This window comes from Canis lupus, chromosome 9 (genome assembly GCF_003254725.2).
Source record: "Canis lupus dingo isolate Sandy chromosome 9, ASM325472v2, whole genome shotgun sequence".
Lineage (NCBI taxonomy): Eukaryota > Metazoa > Chordata > Mammalia > Carnivora > Canidae > Canis > Canis lupus.
In genome coordinates, this window is record NC_064251.1 from 60,504,384 (window position 1) to 60,527,017 (window position 22,634).

Genomic DNA, 22,634 nt, shown 5'->3' on the forward strand with positions numbered 1-22,634 from the left:
GGTTGCAGGGGAAACACCAAAGGTAGATGATTCTCAAGACTCCATTTTTGTGTAGAGAAGTATATCAGGATCTCTAGGGGCATTGGATTTTTATGTTTATCCTAAGAGGGCATAAGTGGAAAAAGCAAAGTTAAAAAAAAAAAAAAAATCCTGGGCTAGATAAAAGAAAGAAGCAGGAAGTCAAACTCAGTGTAAATCTGAATGTGCCAGGGACAAATTACCTTGCTGTGTGGCATTCATTTACCATCCGTGCATTGTTAATTCTTTACTATCTATTGTGATTTTATTCCATGTTCTGGACACAGTAGTAATGTGTTTATCAACTTCGTTGGGATACAATTTATGTACAAACCATCCGTTTAAAGCATACGATTTAATGAATTTTGATAGTTGCATACATTCATGAAAACCACTGCCGCCACAATAAAGATAGAACATTCCCCCCACTCTCAAAAAATTGTTCTTTTTTTATTTAACAAAATAAAGCTCACTTATATTCAGCTTCTCATGTGCCAGGCACCACTGTACTACTTAAAAATGTTAACCCATTTAATCCTCATCACAAGTCTGTGACGGAGGCACTGTTGTCTGCCCCTATAAAGGACAACAGTAGGGCATAGAGAGATGGAGTGAAATGTCCAAGTTTGCACACCTGGTAAGTGTTAGAACTCACAGACTGGCTTCCAGATCCTGTGCTCTTTACCTCCCAGCTCTACTGCCTCTCCATTCATTCATTCATTCATTCATTCATTCATTCAGGAATTGCCAACTGTGAGCCAGGTGTTGGGGTTAGGAGCTCATGGTACAGAGATAGGTCTTACTACCCCCAAGAAGCCCACAGACTAGGGGAGGAATCAAATACCTAAAGAAATAACTCTCAGTTGGCATGTTATTCTGGTTGTGGGAAGGACAGGGGAGCACAAGGAGAGGCAGACTTAGCTGAGGCCTCCTGAAGTAAGGTTGGCTAAACCTGGCTGAGTTCTCAGGAACCATCAAAGGAGAGGGGACAGACAGGCAAGCAGGAGAGCCACTGTTGGTTCAGTGTCTGTGAGTGTGTCCTGGGCATCATGCTAACTCTACATAGGTTTGCTTAGCTTATCCTCACAGCAACTCTGTGAGGGGGTACTGTCTTGATCCCCATTTCATAGGTGAAAATCTGGAGGATTTATGAGGTTGAGCAAATTGCCTTAAAGCAGCACTCAAGGTGGGAGAAGGGGTGCAAATCTTAGGTGAAGAAGCCTGTATTCGAGCCCATAACCTCTCAGCTGCCCTGACCACCCCCATACAACGATGCTTCCCTTCCCTGTCCTGAAAGGCTGGGGTCAGGCTAAAGTCTGCCTGTGACAAAGCATAAAGAGAAAAGACATTTTTGATTAACAATATTTATGGGAAGATGCCATTTTTGTGTGTTTCTCTGTGCAAGAAATGCCATTTGGAAAGTCGGTGTGCATGTCAGTATTTTTTTTTTTTTTTTTATTCATTCTGAGAAAAAGCCTATAGAGTCTGGTGGGGGGAGGGTTTGCAGCTGGCAGGAGCTTTGGCATATGTTGTAACTAAAATGAGAGGGAATGTGTTGGTGGGACAAGCTACCGGAGAGCTGTCTCGGTGTGCTGCGGTACTAGTAAGTGTTTTAATTGGGTAGGGTTTTTGGAGGACTATTTTGACATCTGCTCGTGTCTTTGCTGATTTTTCTTCACTTAGAGTAGGAAACACAAGCTGTGGATAAAATGACTTTAAAATAATTGGAAGTAAAGATATCTCCCTCAAAGTCGAATTTGAGAGGGACACTTTTTAAGAAGTGGAAAGTAAATTCCACTTCTAGGAATCCATCCTAAAGAACAAGGCTTTATGCCTACAAATTTCATGACAATATTATATATAAAAAATTTCTTTAAAACTGGAAATAACAGCCAACAGGATGGGCTCAGTTAAGTTTGTTTCCATGAAATGGAACACTTTGTGGCGATTAGTAATGACCTTTACAAAGTTTTTAATGAAATGGAGCATTTGTATATTGTAATAAATGAGGAAATCAGAAAGAAATATTAAGAATTATTTCAACTGTATTTTAAAAAGTAGGGATTGGGGTTGCAAGGTTATGGAGGGAAACATCAAAACACTGTCTCCAGACGGAGGGATGAAAATAACTATAATTTCTTTCTTTGAATTTTTTGTCCATCCCTTTTTTTTATTTTTAACAGGCATATGTGATTTTTAGGATACAAAAGGCAAGTGTTACTTTGTGGAAGAGAAAGCTGGCCCCGAGAGGGTTCGTATAGCTTCATGCCTACAGGTATTTGTTCTCAGGTCTGAGCAATTGGATTTGGGATATCTTCAGAAATAGTTGGGCTTTTGAGTCAGAGCGGGTTCACAAGTCAGCTCTGCTCTTCACTAGTGATGTGATTTGAGGCAGCCTGTTCGACATCTGAGGCCTTATTTTCTCATCCCTACCCACGGGGATGGTCCTGTCTCCCTCGTAGTGTGGTTGCGATTAAATGAGCTGGCACTCAGTCATGGTCCAGCTTCCTCCTCCACCAACACCTCCCACCGCCACCCCCGCATTGGAAGGCTTTTGTGGGGTTGGGCTTTTGTTTTTGGGGGAGGCTGATTGGCCTTTCTTCGTTGCCTCTGTTTCCTCAAGCCTTTCAGGGATCAGGCACCATCCGGCCGAGCTGGCCTCCGATTCTCTCCTTGGGAACACTGAGCTTCAAGAAGGCGCTTGAGTCTCCGCCAGCCCCTTTGGAAGAGGCCTTGCTGCCAGGAGGGCAGCATTGTCCTATAAGAGGAAACTGTGCCGCCCCAGCTCCTGCCTGGAGCCTGGTGCTTTGGCATTTCGGTTACTAAGGGGACCCTGGCCTGCTAAGTCAGAAAAAAAGGGCCAGGTTTTTTCCTCTTCTTCAGCCTGCTACCATTGTTGAAAAAGTAAACACTCCACGCAGCTTAACCGGCAAGTCCTCCAGCCAGGAGTGGGAAGAAATCAAAAGCCTGTTCCAGCCCAGGCCATGGAGAGCCCACAAGGGCTGGTCTGTGCTGCTGGGGCCTCACTGGGAACACAGAAACAACACCCGATTCTGGTCCAGAATCAACATCCCTCTCACTGGGCCTTTCAGCCTCTGAGGCTTCTCTCCAGTGGCCAGGCCCCCTGCCCTCCTGTTTGGGGCTATTTAGAAGGTCAGCCGAGGCAGAATAGGCAACTCTGGGGTGCAGCGGCCGTCCAGTCCTGGAGCCCCCTGCTGAGTTATGGTGTTCCTTATGGCCCCTTCTCCGCTTCCATCTCTGGTGTCTCGGCTTTTGAGGCGAGAGCCCATTAGCTACTGAGAAGGGGCCAGAGGGCTTTTGCCCTTTGGCCATTGGCACTGCAGCTTTCAGACTTGCTGTGGCTGATGTGTGAATTATAAAAGTAAAAATAATAGCTACTGTTTATAAATCCTGTGTGTCTCGCACTGGGTGCCTGTCGCTTCTCTCCTCTTCACAGCAGCCCAGGGGATAGGGGGTAAGGATGGTGGTGGTCGCAGTTATCTTACCAGTTTCAGAGTCACCGAAGAGTAGCCACGTAACCTGAGGGGAGCCACTTCACCTCTCCGAGCCTGTGTCTTATTCCTGCAATGGGAATGGTGATACTTAGTCTCCAGCTAAGTGGTTGAGTCTGAAAGGATCTATGTGAACTCTGCCTGGTGATGTGAGTGACAAGGATAGTTGTTAAGTCTGTTTGTGTGACTTCCTGCCAGCACACTGCTAAGTGTTTAACTGACTGGGCTGAGACGTGAGGCAGCAAAAGAGCCCTGGACAGTTAGTTCACCAGGAGTCTTACGGATCTCATCTGAAAAGTAGGGATTGTGCTTTGTGAAACACGAGTGATCTGTATTATGATTGAGGCTACTTGCTGATAGCTTTTTACCCTGTAAATAAGGCAGCCCATTAATGTGAGTGTTGGGGTTTGGAGGACAAAATACGCTTGTAAGGAGGCAACCTTATCCCTTCTGTGCAGCTCTCAGCCCATAGTGAGCACTTAAGAAATGTTGATGAAGGGGTTGAGAGGTTTGTGGGCCAGCCCCTGGTGGCTTGGAAAACTCAGTAACAAGAGGAGTTTGAAGCTCCTAGGTGTGTTCAGTGGGAGGGACCCAGGAATCTGCCACCTGGGACCATTTCAACCATAGGAGGCTTATGGCCAGCTCAGCTCCTCCTTCCTGCTGGGAGGAATCGCAAAATGTTTTGTCCTAGAGACTGCCGTTTGAGAGAACAAGCATCAGCCAGTATTACTAAGCCCTTACCAAGTGCCTGTCATTTTGTCGGGTGCTGGTTATCATGCAGTGGAGAGCCAAACGGGTGAGCCCCTGAAGGAGCCCACACGCCAACAGAGGAAAGCAGGCAGGCAGAGCGGTGCTGGGGCTCAGTGACAAGGGCTATGTGGAGGTCAGTCTCACTGAGAGTGTCTGATGACAAGGAGGCTGATGGTGCGATGCCGTGGGAACATGGCTGTAGAGGCGGCCAGTGCTGTTACCTCTGCCCCTTACCTCACCTCTCTGAGCCTCCTTTTTCTCTAGGTATATAAAATGAGTGTAATAACATGCAGTTTGCAGATTTGGTAAGAATGAAATGAGACACAGTACAAAACACCAGTAGGCTTCTAGTTTATATTATATTTTTCTATATTATAATTGTGTATTTCCAGGACATTGGCTTTAGCAACCATCAGAATGATCCCGCCACAACTCTAGGCTGGCTATCCACTTCTCTTAGATGAATTAGGAAAAGGCATCTCCTTCCTCCCACCGTCACCACCCTTGACCCAGGCACGTGGCTTAGCAGATCTCAGCCCCATCTGGATGGCTGGGTGTCCTTGGGCAGTGCACATCTGTACGGTCATATGCAGCACCTCAGAGGGCAGCTAAAATTGATCCCTTATATATGGAAGGTGATCATATGTCTCACTGTATGTCTTTTGCCCTGGCATAGTATGTTGTCTTTCACACCCACAAGTATTCCAGTTTTGACCACAAATTGTAAGGTCTTTCTAATTATCTGGGGTCAACTGGGATAAAAATAACAGTTCTGAAGTTCTAGACTCTAAAGGAACGAGCTTTGGTATTTGAGAGGAGAAGAGGGTCTGAATGAGGTTGGGAGTGGTGGGTGAGCAGGAGAAAAATGGAGGTGGATTCCAGTAGTGGGTGAATAGTGTGATTAAAAATTAAAAACTCTGGCTACTCATACTTCTACAGACTTTGGAGAGTTGTTCCCAGATGGTGGACTCTTCCTTTCTCTATTATCTATGTATCCCTTCCTCCCCACACAGACATGTGCACCCAGTAAGCACATCTCTCTTACTCTCTCCATTACAGTGTCAGTAGAATGATGACACATGGCCAAAGCCTCTGAGCTTTGATTCACTAGCTGGGTTTTTCTATGGAAAATGGGACCAAACTGAAAGTGTGACCTTCTTACTTAATGTTTAAGGGCAATGTTAACATGTTAACGTTGGCCATACACCATATTCCATACCCAACAATGACAAGGTCCAAAAGAGAGATGGGCAAAATAGCTTTTGGTACATGAGAGGGGATGGATTGAAAATGGGTGTCATAAGGGCCTCGATGAACTTTGGACCGCTGCTTCTACTGTTTAAAAAAAAGGAAAATATAAGAAAAAAATAACATTGGAGTGTGACGATCTCTTTTCCTAGCTGTGTGACCTGACCATGGTAACTTAGCTTCATCTCTGTGAAACCCTTTCCATTCCTGGGACTTGGGGATGACTATAAAGCTCATAGAGTTTTTGTGACAGTTAAAGAAATGTGAAGACATGTAAGAAATGTGAACCACCTAGCACTGGGCCTGCCACAGAATGAACCTCTGTCACTGTTCTTCCTTATGCCCCTTTCCCAGAGAGGGCCAGTAGAAGTATCTGTAGCCTCATGGTGCTTCAGTGATTTTTTTTTTCTTTTGGAATTTTTTTCTTCGCAGAAAGTCAGAAACATGGCCCTGGATGATGTCGTGATCCTCAACGTGGACACCAACACCCTGGAAACTCCCTTCGATGACCTCCAGAGCCTCCCAAATGATGTGGTGGGTAATGAGCTCTTGAGTTGTGACTCCTGTGAGATGGGGGAGGGGACATGGATGTGATTTTAGAGAAGGGAGAGGAGAGGAGGTGGCTGTGGTTGTCCTGTGGTCTCAGAACTGCGGTTTCTATCTGCTGTCTCTGCCCTCTTTGCCTTAGTGAAGAAAGCTGGAGGGTGGTTCATTTTTTTAGTCTTTTTTTTTGCGCTTATAACTTGCATCTGGAGGGCTGAGAAGCAATTCCAGGGTCTAGTCAGCTCCTCTTTCTGTGGGAGCCGGGGTGTCTTGCCATCCCTCTCCAGCACATTTCCATGTCCAGAGACTCAGACAGCTTCCCCGGGGCTTCCCACTGCAGGGGTTCCGGGAGGCTTTCCATGTGAATGATGTGGGGCACTCCACATCTACATTTCTCTTCTGGACCATCATCAAGCAGCTGTTTTCCCATGTGATATCTGCCGACAATTCTCTGAAGATGGCTCCATGTCCCATAAATCTTTGTTACCCTGGATCTAGCCGCATAGCGGCCTAGATCCTTTAGCAAAAGCAAGTGGCTGCCACATTTGCCGCGTGAACACCTGACCACACACCAGTCTCAGTATTGCTACTCGGGCTGCCTCCTGGACAGCTGTTTGAAGTAGACCCAGTCTCCCCCTTGTCGATATGAATGAGGAGGATTGGGGCTCACTGGGAAATATGGTTTTGATGTTTCTGGTTTGACCTCCATGGCTCTGTTGCTAGAAGATCTATAAAGTTATCCTGACTTCCAAACTGAAAGGAGTAGATGTTGCCGGCCCTGTGTACTGACGTGGAATGGAGTCTGTGTTGCTGCGTTTCTGCCATGGCAGGTGGAGCTCCACTACTGCCAGGAGTCCCCGCGGCAGTTTGGGGTTAGCTATCTGGAAGAGGTTGCTGTTTGTTGATAAATGGTTTGCAATGGGATTTCAAACCCGTCCACTTTTAACTCAGTATAAGATTTGGGGGAGTCATTTGTGCTATATAAAGATGTTCCCATTTGTAGCCTAATTAAACAATGGCTGCCATTAACTGGCTTCCTCCAAGCTGAGCACTGTACTAAGAGCTCATTATTGGCCTCTCATTTCCTCTTCACACGGCTGTGAGGAAGGTATTTTCCTAATTCCCACTTCACGCTCAGAGCTAGAAAGAAGAGGAGCCAGGAGGCAAACCCAACTCCAGAGAGCCACCAGGCTCCATTGCCTCTTGAGGGGCCTGCTGCATTCAGGGATCACATTCAGTAAGCATCAGAGCCCAATGGAGTAGGTGCTTTCTCCTCTCCCTATTGCAGGGGCGGAAAAGGCCTCCAAGAGCACATGACCATACGGCCGGCTGAGGCAGAGCTGAGATTCAACAACACCAAAGCCCGGTCTGCCTCCTCTTCTTGGACAGTGCCCTCCCTTCTGAGGCAGAGAGATGGCAAACGCAGGGAAAATGAAAGGACCAGATACTGTGAGGCTTACTGCTCATGTCAGGACATGGTATGGGCTTGGGATCTTAGGGCCTACTGACCGTAGTTTTAGTTCTACTGGTCCAAAGAATATGTAGTTTCCACCCTGGTTCCCTTTAGGTGGAAGAGCTTTTCCTTTAAGCCATGAGAACCAGAGGTATGGACCCAAAGCTCCCAAGTGAATTTGGTAAGAGAGTCTAGGAATGGCCAGGAGCCCCGGGGCAGCCCAGGATGAGTAACTGGTGGCTAAGAAACCATGGAGTAGGTAGACTGGTCCCATCTGCAGTGCTCTGACCCACCGCTGGGCATTAAGCAGCAAAGATGAAGCAGATCTAGTCCTTTCCTTCAAAGAGCAAAGTAGAGGGAAATGGATATGTAAATTACATCTATATCATGATATAGCATAATAGAGGCCACAAGGAAAGTAGGAATCAGGCACAGAAGGGCCTGGGGATGACAAAATTTAGGAGACAGGTAATAGAGGCTTCCTGAAGATGGCACAAAGATGCTTTTTAATTTTTTTTTTTTTAGAGGGAAAGAGTATGCACCCAGGTGCGAGCATACATATGCAAAGGGGTGAGAGAGGGGGAAAAGGGGGGGGGGATCTTAAGCAGGCTGCATGTCCAGCACAGAGCCTGATGTGGATCTCAGTTTCACAACCCTGAGATCTTGACCTGAGCTGAATCAAGAGTTGAACCGCTTAACTGCCTGAGCCACCCAGGCATCCCCCTCAAGATGCTTTTTAAATGATCAATAAAGTGGTCTCAGTAAACCAAAGGAATGAGGGGCAAGTTATTTTTTTCTGAGCTCAGTCCCCCATTTTGGAAGGAAGGGTATGAGCCCTGTGTTGAGGATTGCTGTAGCAAATAAATGAGATGATTATGTTCCTCAAATGCTTGGGGCAGTGCTCACGCGTTGTTAGTGTTCAATAAATGGTACCTGCATTTGTTCTTAATAAAGTCATTGTTAGTATTTATAGCCAGAGTTGGAGGACGTTAGTTCCTTAACAGACCTCAGCCTGCATAAAAAGGACCTGTTCATTTGCAAATTGGTTTGAGGCAGGGTTGAGACGGTTCTTCAGTGGTATTCTAGCATGGGACTCTAGAACCATTAAAAACTCCAAAGATACAGTAATGGAGAGGGAATGTGGTCTGTAAGATATTTGTGTTTCGGTGGAATGCAGAGATTTGATTCTCTAAGGCTGTGTGAACTTGAGAGAAGAAGTCACGTCCTGTGCATCTTCGTGTCCCCTGCATTCAGCACAGGGCCAGGTACCTTGAGGGTATCATCATATCCACAGTTGACCTCACAATTTCCCCTTTCTTAGAGCTGCTTGTTTATGGCATCTGATAGATTCTGCTTCTTAAACTGTTTGTCAGATCGTGTATTCTATCTTCCTTACACCCACCTAATCCAGGCTCTTATTTTTCTCCTGCACTATTAGCAGCAGCCTCCCAACTTGGTCTTTCGTCTCCAGCCCTTCCTCCTCTTGCACCAGAGCGACCTTTCCAACAATAAACCTAACTATGTTTCCCTCTTAAAACCACTCCATCAACGAACATAATTAAAGAACTAAAAAAAAAAAAAATTTTTTTTTTGAAAGACAAAATATCCTCCCCAAACTTCCCAGTGCCTATAGCTTAGAGGCAAATTCCTTTTGTTGACTTTGAAATCAGACAGATGTGTGTTTAAATCCCGGCTTCTTCACTTATTAGCCTTGTGATCTCAGTCAAAATTACTTAAGCTCTCTGAGCCTTAGTTTCCTCATAGGTTGTTGTGGGAATTGAATGTAGTGTGTGTAATATATGTAAAACATATATCCTGTGAGTATCATGGGTGGTAGTTGTAATGATTTATGGATGTAAATGATGATGAGCATTGCATTCAGTGTCTGCCTTCATGTTCTGACCCTCCTATTGTTTTCCATAGCTTTAGCTCATTACCCTCCCAGCTCCAAACCCTATATTATAGGCATGTAGAACTGTTACTAGTTCTCCAAACCTCGCATATTATTTTATAGCTTCAAACTTTGCATGCAGTGTTTCTTTTTTCCCAAATATCCTATCCTACCAATCAGTCTCTTACTCATTCTTTAAAACTTACTCTAAATGTGAAGCTGTAAAAACCTTCCCTGGGCCATCTGGCGGGCTCAGTCAGTAGAGCATGTAGCTCTTAATATCAGGATCATGAGTTCATATCCCACGTTGGGTGTGTAGCCTACTTTAAAAATAGTAAATAAATAAATACAAGCCCTTCTCTTACCTCTCCAAGTAATTTAACTCTATCTCTGTGTCTTCAGAGCTCCTTGTATTGATTGTGTAATTTTACTTATCACCCAGGAATATAGTTTATTACACATTTCTTCCTTTCCCTTTAAATTGTGAGTTCTGTGAGGGCAGGAATTAAGTTTTATTCATCTTTGTTTCACAGAGATGTAGCAGCCACTGAATAGATAGATGGAAGAGTGGAAGGGACATATGGATTGGGTTATTTTGGTAGATGAAATCTTGCAAAACATGGCATCCATGCTGGAAATTTTATTAAAAGAGGTCTTTGTTCTGTGTCTAGCCATGGAATAATTGGAACTGGCTTTATCCTCCCACTATTAACAACTAGAACTCTAGACAAATATAAAAACAACAGTTTTCACATGTTAGACAACAGGCAGTTCAGGACTTTGATTCCTGAGAGAAAGGAAGCATGTGAGGTAAGGCCTACCATCCCCCTGGCTTTTTGCCTTGAGGCATTTCTTGACCATGGTGCCAGGAGGGGGATCCCCGACAAAGCACAGCAGTCTTACTGAGTTGAAGGGTCAGAGATCTGAGGGAGAGGTGGTTTAGATTTGTGGGTCAGAGTACCAGACTGGAAGCTGCTCATCAAAAGAGCTCCGGAAATCTGAATTAGGTCCTCTTGACTAGTGTGCTGAAGACTGACCTGCCCATGTGTAGGATGGAGCTCACACAGTCAAGGAAACATTCAAATTCTGAGCAGCAATATGTTTTTATTGAAGTTTAAATACACAAAGTACACCTAACATTGACGTTCAGTGCAATGAGTTCTTATCCAATACCAGTAACTGGTGCTCAGATTAAAAAACAATAACAAAACCTGGAATCAAAATTTCACTGATAGGATTAAGAGGATATTAGACACCACCACATAAAAGATCAGTGAACTTGAAAACATAGCTATAAAAAGTAGCCAGTATGAAGCAGGGAAAGGAAAAGACAGGAAAAGGTTAATGGATCCTCAAGGACCTACAGCACAGTATCAAGAGGACTAAAATACATATCGTCCTGGAGGGAGAGGAAGGTAGGGAAAGATAGAAAAAAATATTTTAAAATTATAGCTTTCTTTTTTTAACTTGTGGTGAAAATCGTAAACTCAAGATACCACAAGCATAGTGGATCCAGACAAAACCACACAAAAGCCCAGAATGATAACTATGTAAAACCAGTGACAAATGGGAAGGCTTAAAATTAGCTGGAGAAAAAAAGACACATCATATAAAAGAAAGAAGTAATGACTGAAGACTTCTAGAAGAAGCTACTTAAGCCAGGAGATAATGGAATGACATTTTTAAAGTAATGAAGGGAAATTTTTGTCAACCTAGAAATCTATATCCTTCAATAGGATGAAAATATCCTTTAAGAATGAAGACAAAATTAGGACCTGTTCAGACCAAAAGGCCGGGGGCGGGGGGGGAGGGGAGGGCAGAAAATCATTGTCCGCACACACTACATTTCTTGTTTCTTCGGAAAGAAGAAAAATTAAACCATAAGAAACTTGAACAATAAAGGAGGGAAGAGTGCCAGAAATAGTTAATATGTAGGTAAATATAAGAGACTTCTCTTCTCAGGTTTAGTTTCTATAAAAGGCAACTGAGTATTTAAAGTAAAAATAATGCCAGTGTATTGTGTGTTGTAACATGGGTAGAACATGTATGGCAACAGCACAGAAGACAGGGTGGGGATGGAGAAAGGAAGTATACTGTTTTAAGATTCTTAAATTCTCTGTAAACTGGTATATTATTTGAAGGTAGACTATTAAAGATGTGAGTCATAGAGGAGCCACTAAGGGGGAAAAAAATGTAGCTAATAGGCCAATATTAAAGATCCAAAACATTTGGGGGTAGAGGGAAAGCTAAAGGGACCAAACACAGATGGAAGGAATAGAAAAGTTAGCAAGATGATAGACTTACCCAACCATGTGGATTTATTACATCAAACGTATGTTGTCTAAATACTCTAATTACAGGAGAGTAATAAATTACTTAAATAATCAGGACCCAATTATATGCTGCCCACAAGAATTTCATTTTAAAGAGTCAGATGGATGAAAAGTTAAAGGATGAAAAAGATACACAGTGAAACACCAACCACAAGAGAGTGGATGGGGGCTGAGAGGCAAATCTTCCTCATAGAGGAATTCCAATAATATCTATAGATACTTCCCTCTCTAAGAGAAGGAGCTTAATCCTCCTCACCCCACCCCCTGCAACACACACACACACACACTTGAGTGTGGCTGGGATTCCAAGAAATAGAGTATGTTAAAGGGGAAAAGTGTGACTCACATGGACAAATGTCAAAGACTACTTCAACCAAGTGATCAAGTTTAACGTCACCAGTGATGTTGTGTGGCTATGACGTAACCTTGATACGATGAGGATACATGATCTCTCTGGTGTTCTTTCCAAAAATCCAGTCAAATCATTACAAAAGCTTCAATTACACTCAAATTGAGGGACATTGTATAACATACCTGATGAGTACTTTTCAAAATTGTCAGGGTCATAAAAAAAAAAACTAGGAAAGACTGAGGCACTGTCACAGACCAGAGGAAACTAAAGAGAAATGACAAACTGAACGCAAAGTGAAATTTTGGATTGGATACTGGGATAGGAAAAGGACATTGATGGAAAAATTGGTGAATCACAATAAAGTTTGGAATTGAGTTAATAATGTACTAGTGTTGGACTCTTAGTTTTGACAAATGCGCTGTGGCAATAGAAGATCTCTTAGGTGAAACAACCTGAGTGTGGAGTATATGGGCACACTCTCAGTAGTGTCTTTGCAACTTTTCTAAAAGTCTAAAAATATTCCAAAATAAAAAGGATATTTAAAGAAAAAAAAAAAAGGAAAGAGAAAAGGCAAATAAGGGAATAATTATAAAGAACTTGAGGCCTGGGGGTCCGGGGCTGCTTCCTGCCTGGCGGCGGCATGGAAAAAAAAAAAAAAAGAAGAAGAAGAAGAACTTGAGGCCTATAATTTTGATAAATTAGGGACGCCTGGGTGGCTCAGTGGTTGAGCATCTGCCTTTGGCCCAGGGCGTGATCCTGGAGTCCCGGAATCGAGTTCCGCATTGGGCTCCCTGCATGGAGCCTGCTTCTCCCTTTGCCTGTGTCTCTGCCTCTCTCTGTCTCTCATGAATAAATAAATAAAATCTTTTAAAAAAATGTTTTGATAAATTAGGTAAAATAAACAAAATTTGAAATATACAAATTAGACAGTTACACAATAAGACAGAAAATGGAAAAATAGCACTATTAAGTAAATTTGAATTTATAATTAAAACTTTCCCACAGAGAAAATTCCAGTTCCAGATAGTTTCATTAATTCTATCTTGCATTTAAGGGAGAACAGATACCATCTTACACTAACTTTTTGAGAAAATAACGGGGAAAAAAAGAAAAGGGAAAGAAACACCTCCCATCCAGCTTTCTGAGGTTAGCATTACTCTGACATGAAAGCCAAATGAAAAATTTACAAGAAAACTACTGGCCAATATACCTCATATATAGAAATGAAAAATCTTAAATAAAATATTAACAAATTAATCAAGTGTATAAAAAGACTAATACAGCATGACAAAATGACTACAGATTGGCTAAATATTTGAAAATCCATCAGTCTAGTTTACCATGTCAACAGACTAAAAAAGAAAAATTGTATTGAAACATACAAAAAAACTATTTTAGGAAAAATCCACCTATCGTGATTAAGAGCTCTTCACAAACTAGGTAACTCATTGTGATCTAGAGCATCAAGAAGAAACCCACAGCTAATATCTTACTTAATGGTGAAAGAATAGAATGCTATTCCTCTCAGAATGAGAACCAAAAAAAGAATGTCTGCTCTTCCCATTTCTATTCAGCATTGTACTGGTGGTTCTAACCAGTTCGCTTAAACAAGGAAAAGAAAAACCCTAAATATTAGAAAGGAGGAAGTAAAATTGCTTTTATTCAGACATAGTCATATATATATGGAAAATCCTAAGGAATATCATAAATGAATTTAGCAAGCATGCAGGATAAGGTCAGTGTATGAGTCAAATATATTTCTAAATGCTAGTGATAAGCAGTTGAAAATGAAAAATTTTAAGTGCCATTTAAAATAGCATACAAAACACAAAATATTTAAGAATAAATTTAACAAAATATATGTAAGATTTGTATACCAAAAACTATAAAGTATTTCTGAGAAAAAATTTAAAAGACTTAAACAAATGGAAAGATATTCCATGTTTTGGATTGGAAGACTCAATATTTTAAAGATGTTAATTTTCCCTGAATTGATCTATAGATTCAATATATTCCCAACCCAAATTCCAGATGGCTTAAAAAGAAAAAAAAAATTGACAAGCTAATTCTGAAATGTATGTGAATATGCGAAAGATCTGGAATAGCCAAAACAATGTTGAAAAAGAACAAAGTTGTAGGACTTACATTACCTACTTTCAAGACTTACTATGAAGTTATACTAAATGTAGATAGTGTAGATATATAGTTCAATAGAACAGAATAAATATTTCAGAATTAGACCCGCACATAAATGGCCGATTGGTCTCCAACAAATATGCCAAAGTAATTCAGTAGAGAATTACTTCGATAGGTTTTTTCCCAACAAATGTTACTGGAACAACTAGTTATCCATTTGGAAATAAAAATCTTGGGCAGCCCGGTGGCTCAGTGGTTTAGTGCCGCCTTCGGCCCAGGGTGTGATCCTGGAGACCTGGGATCAAGTCCCACATCGGGCTCCTTGCAAGGAGCCTGCTTCTCCTTCTGCCTCTCTCTCTCTCCTCTCTGTGTATTCTCATGAGTAAATAAATTAAAAATCTTTTAAAAAATTAAAAAATAAAAATCTTGATTTTTACTTCATGTAAAAATGAAGTTTTTTAGCTCAAATCCTTTTAGCTCAAAAAGGATTATGTACCAAAACATAGAAGCAAAAATTATAAAATGAGTAAAGGAAAATAAAGGAGAAAATCTTCATGAATTTAGACTCGGCAAAGATTTCTTGGGTAAGGGGCAGCGGTGGCTCAGCGGTTTGGCGCCTGCCTTCAACCCAAGGTGTGATCCTGGAGTCCCGGGATCGAGTCCCATATCAGGCTCCCTGCATGAAGCCTGCTTCTCCCTCTGCCTGTGTCTCTGCCTCTCTGTCTCATGAATAAATAGATAAAATCTTAAAAAACGAAAAAAAAAAAGATTTAAAAAAAAAGATTTCTTGGGTAAGGCACATAAGGCACACAGAAAAGAAAAAGTGATCAACTAAACCTCATAAAAATAAAAGCTTAGCCTTTTCAAAAGATACCATTGGAAAAATGAAGAAGCAAGCCATAGACTGAGAAAATATTCTCCATATGTATATATGAAAAAAGGTTTTTATCCAGAGTATACAAAGAACCCTTAAACTCCATAATGAGACAGCCCAATGAAAGAGAAGCAAAAGATTGAAGAGACACTTAACAGTAAAAGATATTCAAATGGCCAGTGAACACATGAAAACATGCTCCTTAAAGGAAAAGATTAATACCACAGTGAGTATACCACCCTATACCCGGTGGTGTGACCAAAATAAAATAACTGCATTTCTTATGAATAATTATCTTAAATATATGTTTACTATTTAAGAATGTATTTCACTCCTGAATATTCACCCAAGAAAATTAAAACTTAAATGCGCAAAAATACACACATATAAATGTTGCTGATCGCCAAAAACTGGAAGCAACCCAAGTGTCCTTTGACTGGTGAATGAATAAACAGCATGGATTAATCTGAAATATCTTACACTGAGAGAGAAGCCAGACATAAGAGAATATACTATATGATTTTTTTTAAATTTATTTATTTATTCATGAGAGACACAGAGAGAGAGAGGCAGAGACACAGGCAGAGGGAGAAGCAGGCTCCATGCAGGGAGCCCCACGTGGGACTCGATCCCGGGACTCCAAGATCACGCCCTGGGCCAAAGGCAGGTGCTAAACCGCTGAGCCACCCTGATTTTATTTATATAAAGTTCTAGAAGAGAGAAAGCTGGTCTTTAGTGGATGAAAGCAGATCAGTGGTTGCCTTGGGCTGGGATGGAGAAGGCAGGGACTGACAAGGGCACCAAGGAACATTCTGGGGTGAAGAAAGCATTGCTTCTTTATTGTGCTGGTGGTTACATGGGTGTCGTACATTTGTCAGAACTTCTCAAATTGTGTTTTGTATGACTTAAGTTAGTTCTTAAAAAGAAGAGGACTTGGAATTGAATTTTTAAAAGGAGCCTCCAATATCGAGTAACTTTCAGAATAGCAGTGTTGATTTTCATGTGATTTATGAACATGGGTAAAGGTAAATTTGGACGTAGGGTGATACTAGGTACCTAGACAGTTTGGTCTCAACTTCCCTAATCTTATTCAGTTATCTTTTTCTACCTTTAAAAAAAAAAAAAACAAAAAAACAGATGGACAAGGTTAATGCCGTTGTATTTTGTTGGGTTCCCTGAGACTTACAGATGTACCATTTTTTACTTACGATATTGTCTTGTTCCCCAGCTGTGGATTCTGGAGGGGAAATGTTGCAATAGTCCATCTCTTACTGATCTCCATGCCTGTTTACAGACTTCATGTTTATCTCAAGGTCACGTGGTTGCAGAGAACAAAAACATAATGTCCCCTTCTTCCCAGCCATTTAACTAAGCACTCTTTACCTGTTTCCTAAGTTTTAAATAACATCTCTTGTTCCTTCAAGAGTATTAAGTGTAGGGGCATCTGGGTGGCTCAGGTGATTAAGCCTCTTACTCTTGATTTCAGCTCAGATCATGATCTCAGGGTCACAAGGTCCAGCCCTGCATTAGGCTCTGTACTGGGCATAGAGGCCTGCTTAAGATTCTTTCTCCCCCACTCCCTCTGCCCCCCCCCCCCAAAAAATAAGTAATAAAAATGATAAATGAATTATTTTTAAAGAAAAAAGAGTATTAAGTGTGAGCTGCTTAGCTAGTACATAGTTTGTAGGGCTTTTAAAAAGCTTGATAAAAGGGACCTCAAACACTTCCAGTGATGTGGACATACCACGCTTTATTACTAGGGAACAAGATTTCCCATGGCTCCATGAGAGCCCTTTTTAATATTCTTTGGCCTGGAATTTGTAGGCTTTTGTGTATGCACATAGATGTGGAAGCCTATGTCTACTGTCTACTTACTCTTTGCTTTTTTTTTTTTTTTTTTTTTACTTCATGCTTTGTATAGCCTGAATGGTGCTCTTTTCACTTTCTTATATGAAGATATATGTAATGGGCCATTAAAATGTATTCTTTTGTGACCTAGTAACTTGACTTCAAAGATTTTTTTTTTTTTTTTCTGGCAAATACTTCTAAATGGAGAAAGCCACCTAACCAAATAGCATTGTTGTTAGGTTAACTGAAGTTGGAAGCATTCTTAAGATCCAAAATCAGGGGGAATAATTAAGGTAATCTATCCCATTGCTATTCAGTGGAGTGATGATTCGGTGGATGATGGTTATGAAGATTGTGGGCAACACAGGAAATGCTAAAGATAACGATTTAGTGAAAAAAGCAGAATATTAAGTGCTATATCCGCTGTGAGAACAATGAAAAATAGCCAGATACACAGAAGTATAATATCGTTAAAACATCTTCCAAATTGCCAACAGTAGTATATGAAGATAGTAAAGTTATGTGTTAGCATTTTTTTCTCATATTTTCCAAATTTTCTCTAATATGACTATTAAGAGTTTATGATGGAAAAAAAATCATCTTTCCTCCTCTCATCTGAAGCACTGGAATGTTTTGGCTCTGGGCTTCATGGTTTGTGTGTCTTCAGGTGTCTCTCTGTCACCAGCCATCCATCCCTTATACCTTTAAGTAATTGTCCGTAGGTCTCTATTCTGGATTGGCCACTCTCCATGACAGTGTCACGACTTGTAAATTTCATGCTGAGAGAGAAGGAGCATCGTGATCCAGTGGGCCTTGCCCCGACTGTGTGTGTATGATTTGTCAACAATCAAGTACTTTATGGGAGTTTATGGGACTTCATTAAAGATGCTGAAGCAGGAGCACTGTGGGACATCAGAAGAGACCTCAGCAATAAACCGCAACTCCAAGCTTTGGAATGCAGTAAATGTTTAAGAGACTTCCTTCCTTTCATTACTGAATTTTACTTTACTTTTATACCAGTAAAGAGTTGTGTTTTATTGGTTGAAATTTCTTGATTCCGTTTCCCCAGGTCTGTTTAAAAGCTACATTTTATCTTTGAGGATGTTTGGCTCATGGTAGAGGAAGTGCTGCCAGCGAATTCAATTAACTGGCAGAGCTCACAGATATTGTACACGGATTTCTTTTTCTTCTTTTTCACAACTGCTACATAAACACAGCTGGGTTTAATATTTGTCGTAACAAAGATTTAACTTGAATCATTTTACTCTGGGTAATTAATGCTTGGAATCTCGGCTACTTTTCGTTCGTCCGCTTGTAATCTTCTGCATTTCTTTACTCCTGCTATATCTAGATAATGAAGTGTGCTGCTCTAGGTCTTTGCCCTGCCTTAAAACTGCTTAATATTTGGCCGTTCCCACTAGAGAGCAGATGCTTTTCTTTGCAAGAATTGAATTTCTGTCAGCTCTTTTATGCATCATGTGTTTGGAACTGTAAGTGGATCAAGTTGTTCATCACAGCAGGGACACTGTGAAACACATCTATTATACACACTTCCCACCACCCCCCCCCTTCCTGTTTTTTTTTTTTTCCTCCCCCAAGGAGGTGGAGATGCCCAGATCCCGTTAGGAGATATCTCGCTCTGTGTGGACGTATCCATGTGATCCACCATGGATCCGGCCTGGCTACATCCCTAAGCATGGAAATCTATATCCATTCAGCCCAGGATTGTTGCTGAGACAAATCCCGCTTTTATCTTTGTAAACACCACGCACTTCATTAACTCCCAAATACACACCGAGTTTAGGTCACTAAATAAACCCACCAGGCTTAGCATAGTGAGTGACATTTCAGTAATTGATGCCCTAGAAAATGTTAATTGTGAGTCCATTATTCTTTTTTATGCTACAATAATGGCTAGGGTGGTTTTGGCTTTGGAGTTGAGTTGTGTGGAAGAATAGTCACCATCTATTAGGCTCCTACTATGTGCCAGGCACTGTGCTAGAGGCTTTGAAAATTTTGACATTTAATCTACATAACAATTCTGAAACAAACGTCAAGAGTGGTGGTACTTTACCTCGTTTTATAGATGAAGAGATTAAGTAACTTGCCTAGAGGCCTCCAGCAAATAGCCTGCATCTGAGGCAGAATTTGAACCCAGACTAAATCAGCATGCATTTGGGGGTTGTACCTTCATGTTCAGGGTTTGCTAGACATACCTTCATTTGCTGGCCAGTCAATACACTGATTCATTACACATGTATGTTCCATGCTGCCATTGCTCCATTTAAGCTTCCCCATTCCGGGTGAAGTCTTGGGCCAGTTGGCTATTACCAACACCTTTGTATCCAGCTAAATCTGAACTGCTGGTGCTATTTGGAGTTATTCATTTAGTTTCGCTTTTTCTATCAGAACTTAGTGTGAATATAATCCGACTTCCCCAAGCAACCCACCATGTTCTTACAGTTTTCATTTTGCAAGTTTTGGTCCCTAGATTTAGCTTTGAGCCTGATGGCTAAAAATTCCAAATCTGAGTAGTTTAGTTTGTCAACAGTGCTTTGAAAAGCAGGAGTCTTGATAATATGCTCATCTTTTAGAACTCAGATAGTGGTGCTGAGGGCAGAAGTGCATTTTGGTGCATTTTTAATAGATATCATTCAATTTGCAGGATATCTTAATAGATATCATTATTCTATTAATGGGCTACGCACATGTCTGACTGAAATACTGCCGATCTATAGAATTAATTGTAGGTAAATAGTTAAATAGATAAGTGACTTTCGCCCATGAAGAACATCATTAATCTCTTGACAAACATTTTTAGTTACCATTAACTTTAGTCTTTCTGCGTATACTTTTCATTAGAACCAGGTATTAGGGATCCCTGGGTGGCGCAGCGGTTTGGCGCCTGCCTTTGGCCCAGGGCGCGATCCTGGAGACCCAGGATCGAATCCCACGTCGGGCTCCCGGTGCATGGAGCCTGCTTCTCCCTCTGCCTGTGTCTCTGCCTCTCTCTCTCTCTCTCTGTGACTATCCTAAATAAATAAATAAAATATTTAAAAAAAAAAAAAAAAAAAAAAAAAAAAAAGAACCAGGTATTAGTGTCTTGATTCATTAGAAATAGACCAACCCCTTTTATTTTTGATTTGCAGTCCGTTTTGTTGCTGAAAGATGTTGGCATTAAAAAAAAAATTGGCAGGGGATATGTTGTAAAAAAAAAATATATATATAACTTCCCTTTTGCAAGAGCATATCTGTTTTTTCAAAGGTAACTTACATTTGTATTTTGTGCCTTGTGTTTGCAAGAGAATGGTTCTTGGTTTATTCATGTTGACAACTGAAAAGCCTTAGACCTAATTAAAAGAATTTCCACAAGCACCTTTACTGAACCATTTCATTACGCGGCACTGCACAGATTGCATTGTGAAACATGGTGATAGTTTAAATCTGACCTTTAAACCTAAACTGCCAGAAGTATGGGGGAGAAAACCCTTCTTTGAAAATACTCCCCAGATATATATATATATATATATATATACATATATATATATATATATACACACACACATATATATATATAGGCATACATGTGTGCACATATTTGGTTAGAAATAATCCTTTTATTGAATGACCACCTAATAACATAAATATACATTTATTCTGAGCTCAGATCTTGCTTGTAGCTTCCTTTAGCTTCGGCAGGATTTTCAACTGCTTTAATTGTGTGTGTGTGTGTGTGTGTGTGTGTGTGTATGTGTGTGTGTTTGGTGTTTTAAAGCTAAATTGTTTTATAGGGAAAACAAAGACAATTTCACTTCCTCTGGGGGGAAAAAAAAGCATTTGGAGAAAAAAGGAGTATTATGAATAGGTAGAAAAACACAAAAGTTGTTGCTGCTGTGTTTCAGCTTTTAAAATGCCGAGGGACTTGGATTCAATCTGTGGGGAGGGGCTGGAGTGCTCTAGTGTATGCAAGACTCCTCCTGAGCTTTGTTTGGCAGATAGTGGAAATGGGCCTTTTTATTTTAAAAATTGTACTTTTTTACCCCAAGAATGTCATCGTAAGGACTTGATAGTTTGTCCAACATGCTCAACAAAGCCATTATAGCATATAGTGAAGTAGCCATTCACATAATGAAAATTGATCCTTTTGTCTAACAAAAGCTGCTTAGATTGTAAGGCTTGCCTCTAACTTTCTGACTTAATGCTCGAACAGTGAGATGTCAGGAGAGACAGAGAGAGCAGAAACCTGGGCCCCTGGGGTCACAGCCAGCTCAGAACTCCACATAACTAGCACAGTCCCCACTCCCCCATGGAGAATGGGATCTTTGAGGGGAAAATGGGATGCAGAAGAAGCAATTAAAGCCAACTGAGGTCAAGGTACAGCCATGTTCTCGAGAAAGAAACAGAAAAGCAAGGAATGAAAGGAAGCAATAATGGAGATATATTAAGTTTGGGAAGAAATAAACCAGTATCAAGGATAAATCTAATTTGCTGGTTTTAAGAAATCCTGGCAGCAATGAGAATCTGTGAAATAGCACAGACTTTGGAGTAAGATAGACTTGGGCTTGACTTTGGCCTCTGCCCTTTGCTGTTCTTGCTATGTGACATGGGGCTGAGGCTCACTTTTCTCCTCCATATAGCAGTGATAACCATGCCGAGTTCTGAAATATTAATACAATGCTGGATATGAAAACACCTGCCATGGCATTTGGTACAAGTAGGGGGCTTGATAAATACTAATTCATCTTCCTTTCTCCTAGTGAATTCCTGGTTTTCCCAGAAACTATTACTGTGAAAGACAGCGGGGTGGATTGCCTTTACAAATGAAGATTTTTTTGCTTCAAATTTGAGGCAAGAACTAAGGCATTGATAGATACACTGCCATTTTGCATTGCCAGTGTGAAGGTAGCAGAGGGCACCAATGTGTACGTGTCCCTAAAAATGGGAAAACAAGGCAATAGTTGCTTCTTCCCTTTCTAGACCCAGACATTGCCCAGGATATCTTATAACAAAGCCTTGATACCTAGTTTATTCCAGAAAGGAAGAATCAATTTGCCTTGGTCCTTATAGGCCGCTTTTAAAGGGGGAAAGAAAGTGTGATTCTTTTGCCTCCTCCCAGCTGTGCTGGGTGTCTGGTCAAAACAAAAAATCTTATAACTTCATTTCTGACACTGAACCATTAATGCAAGAAGTGGGGCACCCTCACAGGCTAACTTGAGTCAGACTTTTAAAAGAACTGTCTCCTTGATATGTTTCGCCAGCACTGAGGAGGGTCATGGCTCCTGCCTTCCTAGGACATACAGTCTAATAGAAAGACATTTAGAGAATTGTTGCAACATGCACCGTTACACATTACTGTACGTCTCTGAAGGAAAGGTACAAGGAGAAAATATAACAGGGAACCTTGGTCTTTTCTGAGGGGTAGGACCCAGGAAGTGATTATATTTGAGCCAGGACCTGAAGAGTAAGTAGTCGTTGTCTAGTATGGTAGCCCCTATTCACATGTAACTATTTAAATTTTAATTGATTAAAATGGAATAAAATAAAAAATTCAGTTCCTCAGTCACACTTGGTACGTTTCCAGTGCTCACTTGCAACTGTCACAGCGGACAACATGGGAGATAAATAATCGGCAGAAAAGCCTATTGGACAGCACTGGGTTGTGGACAAAGGGGTGAT

General features: G+C 41.2%; 1 protein-coding gene across 18 annotated transcripts in view; it reads left to right on the forward strand.

Moving 5' to 3' along the window:
* The window catches only part of DENND1A (DENN domain containing 1A), a 539,854-nt gene that overhangs the window by 349,881 nt on the left and 167,339 nt on the right, over window positions 1–22,634 (forward strand). For all 18 annotated transcript variants that reach the window (XM_049114466.1, XM_025475080.3, XM_025475091.3 and 15 more), the window contains one exon: window positions 5,961–6,062. In XM_049114466.1, coding sequence (XP_048970423.1) covers window positions 5,961–6,062 — 102 coding nt within the window. The remainder of the gene's footprint in view (window positions 1–5,960; window positions 6,063–22,634) is intronic.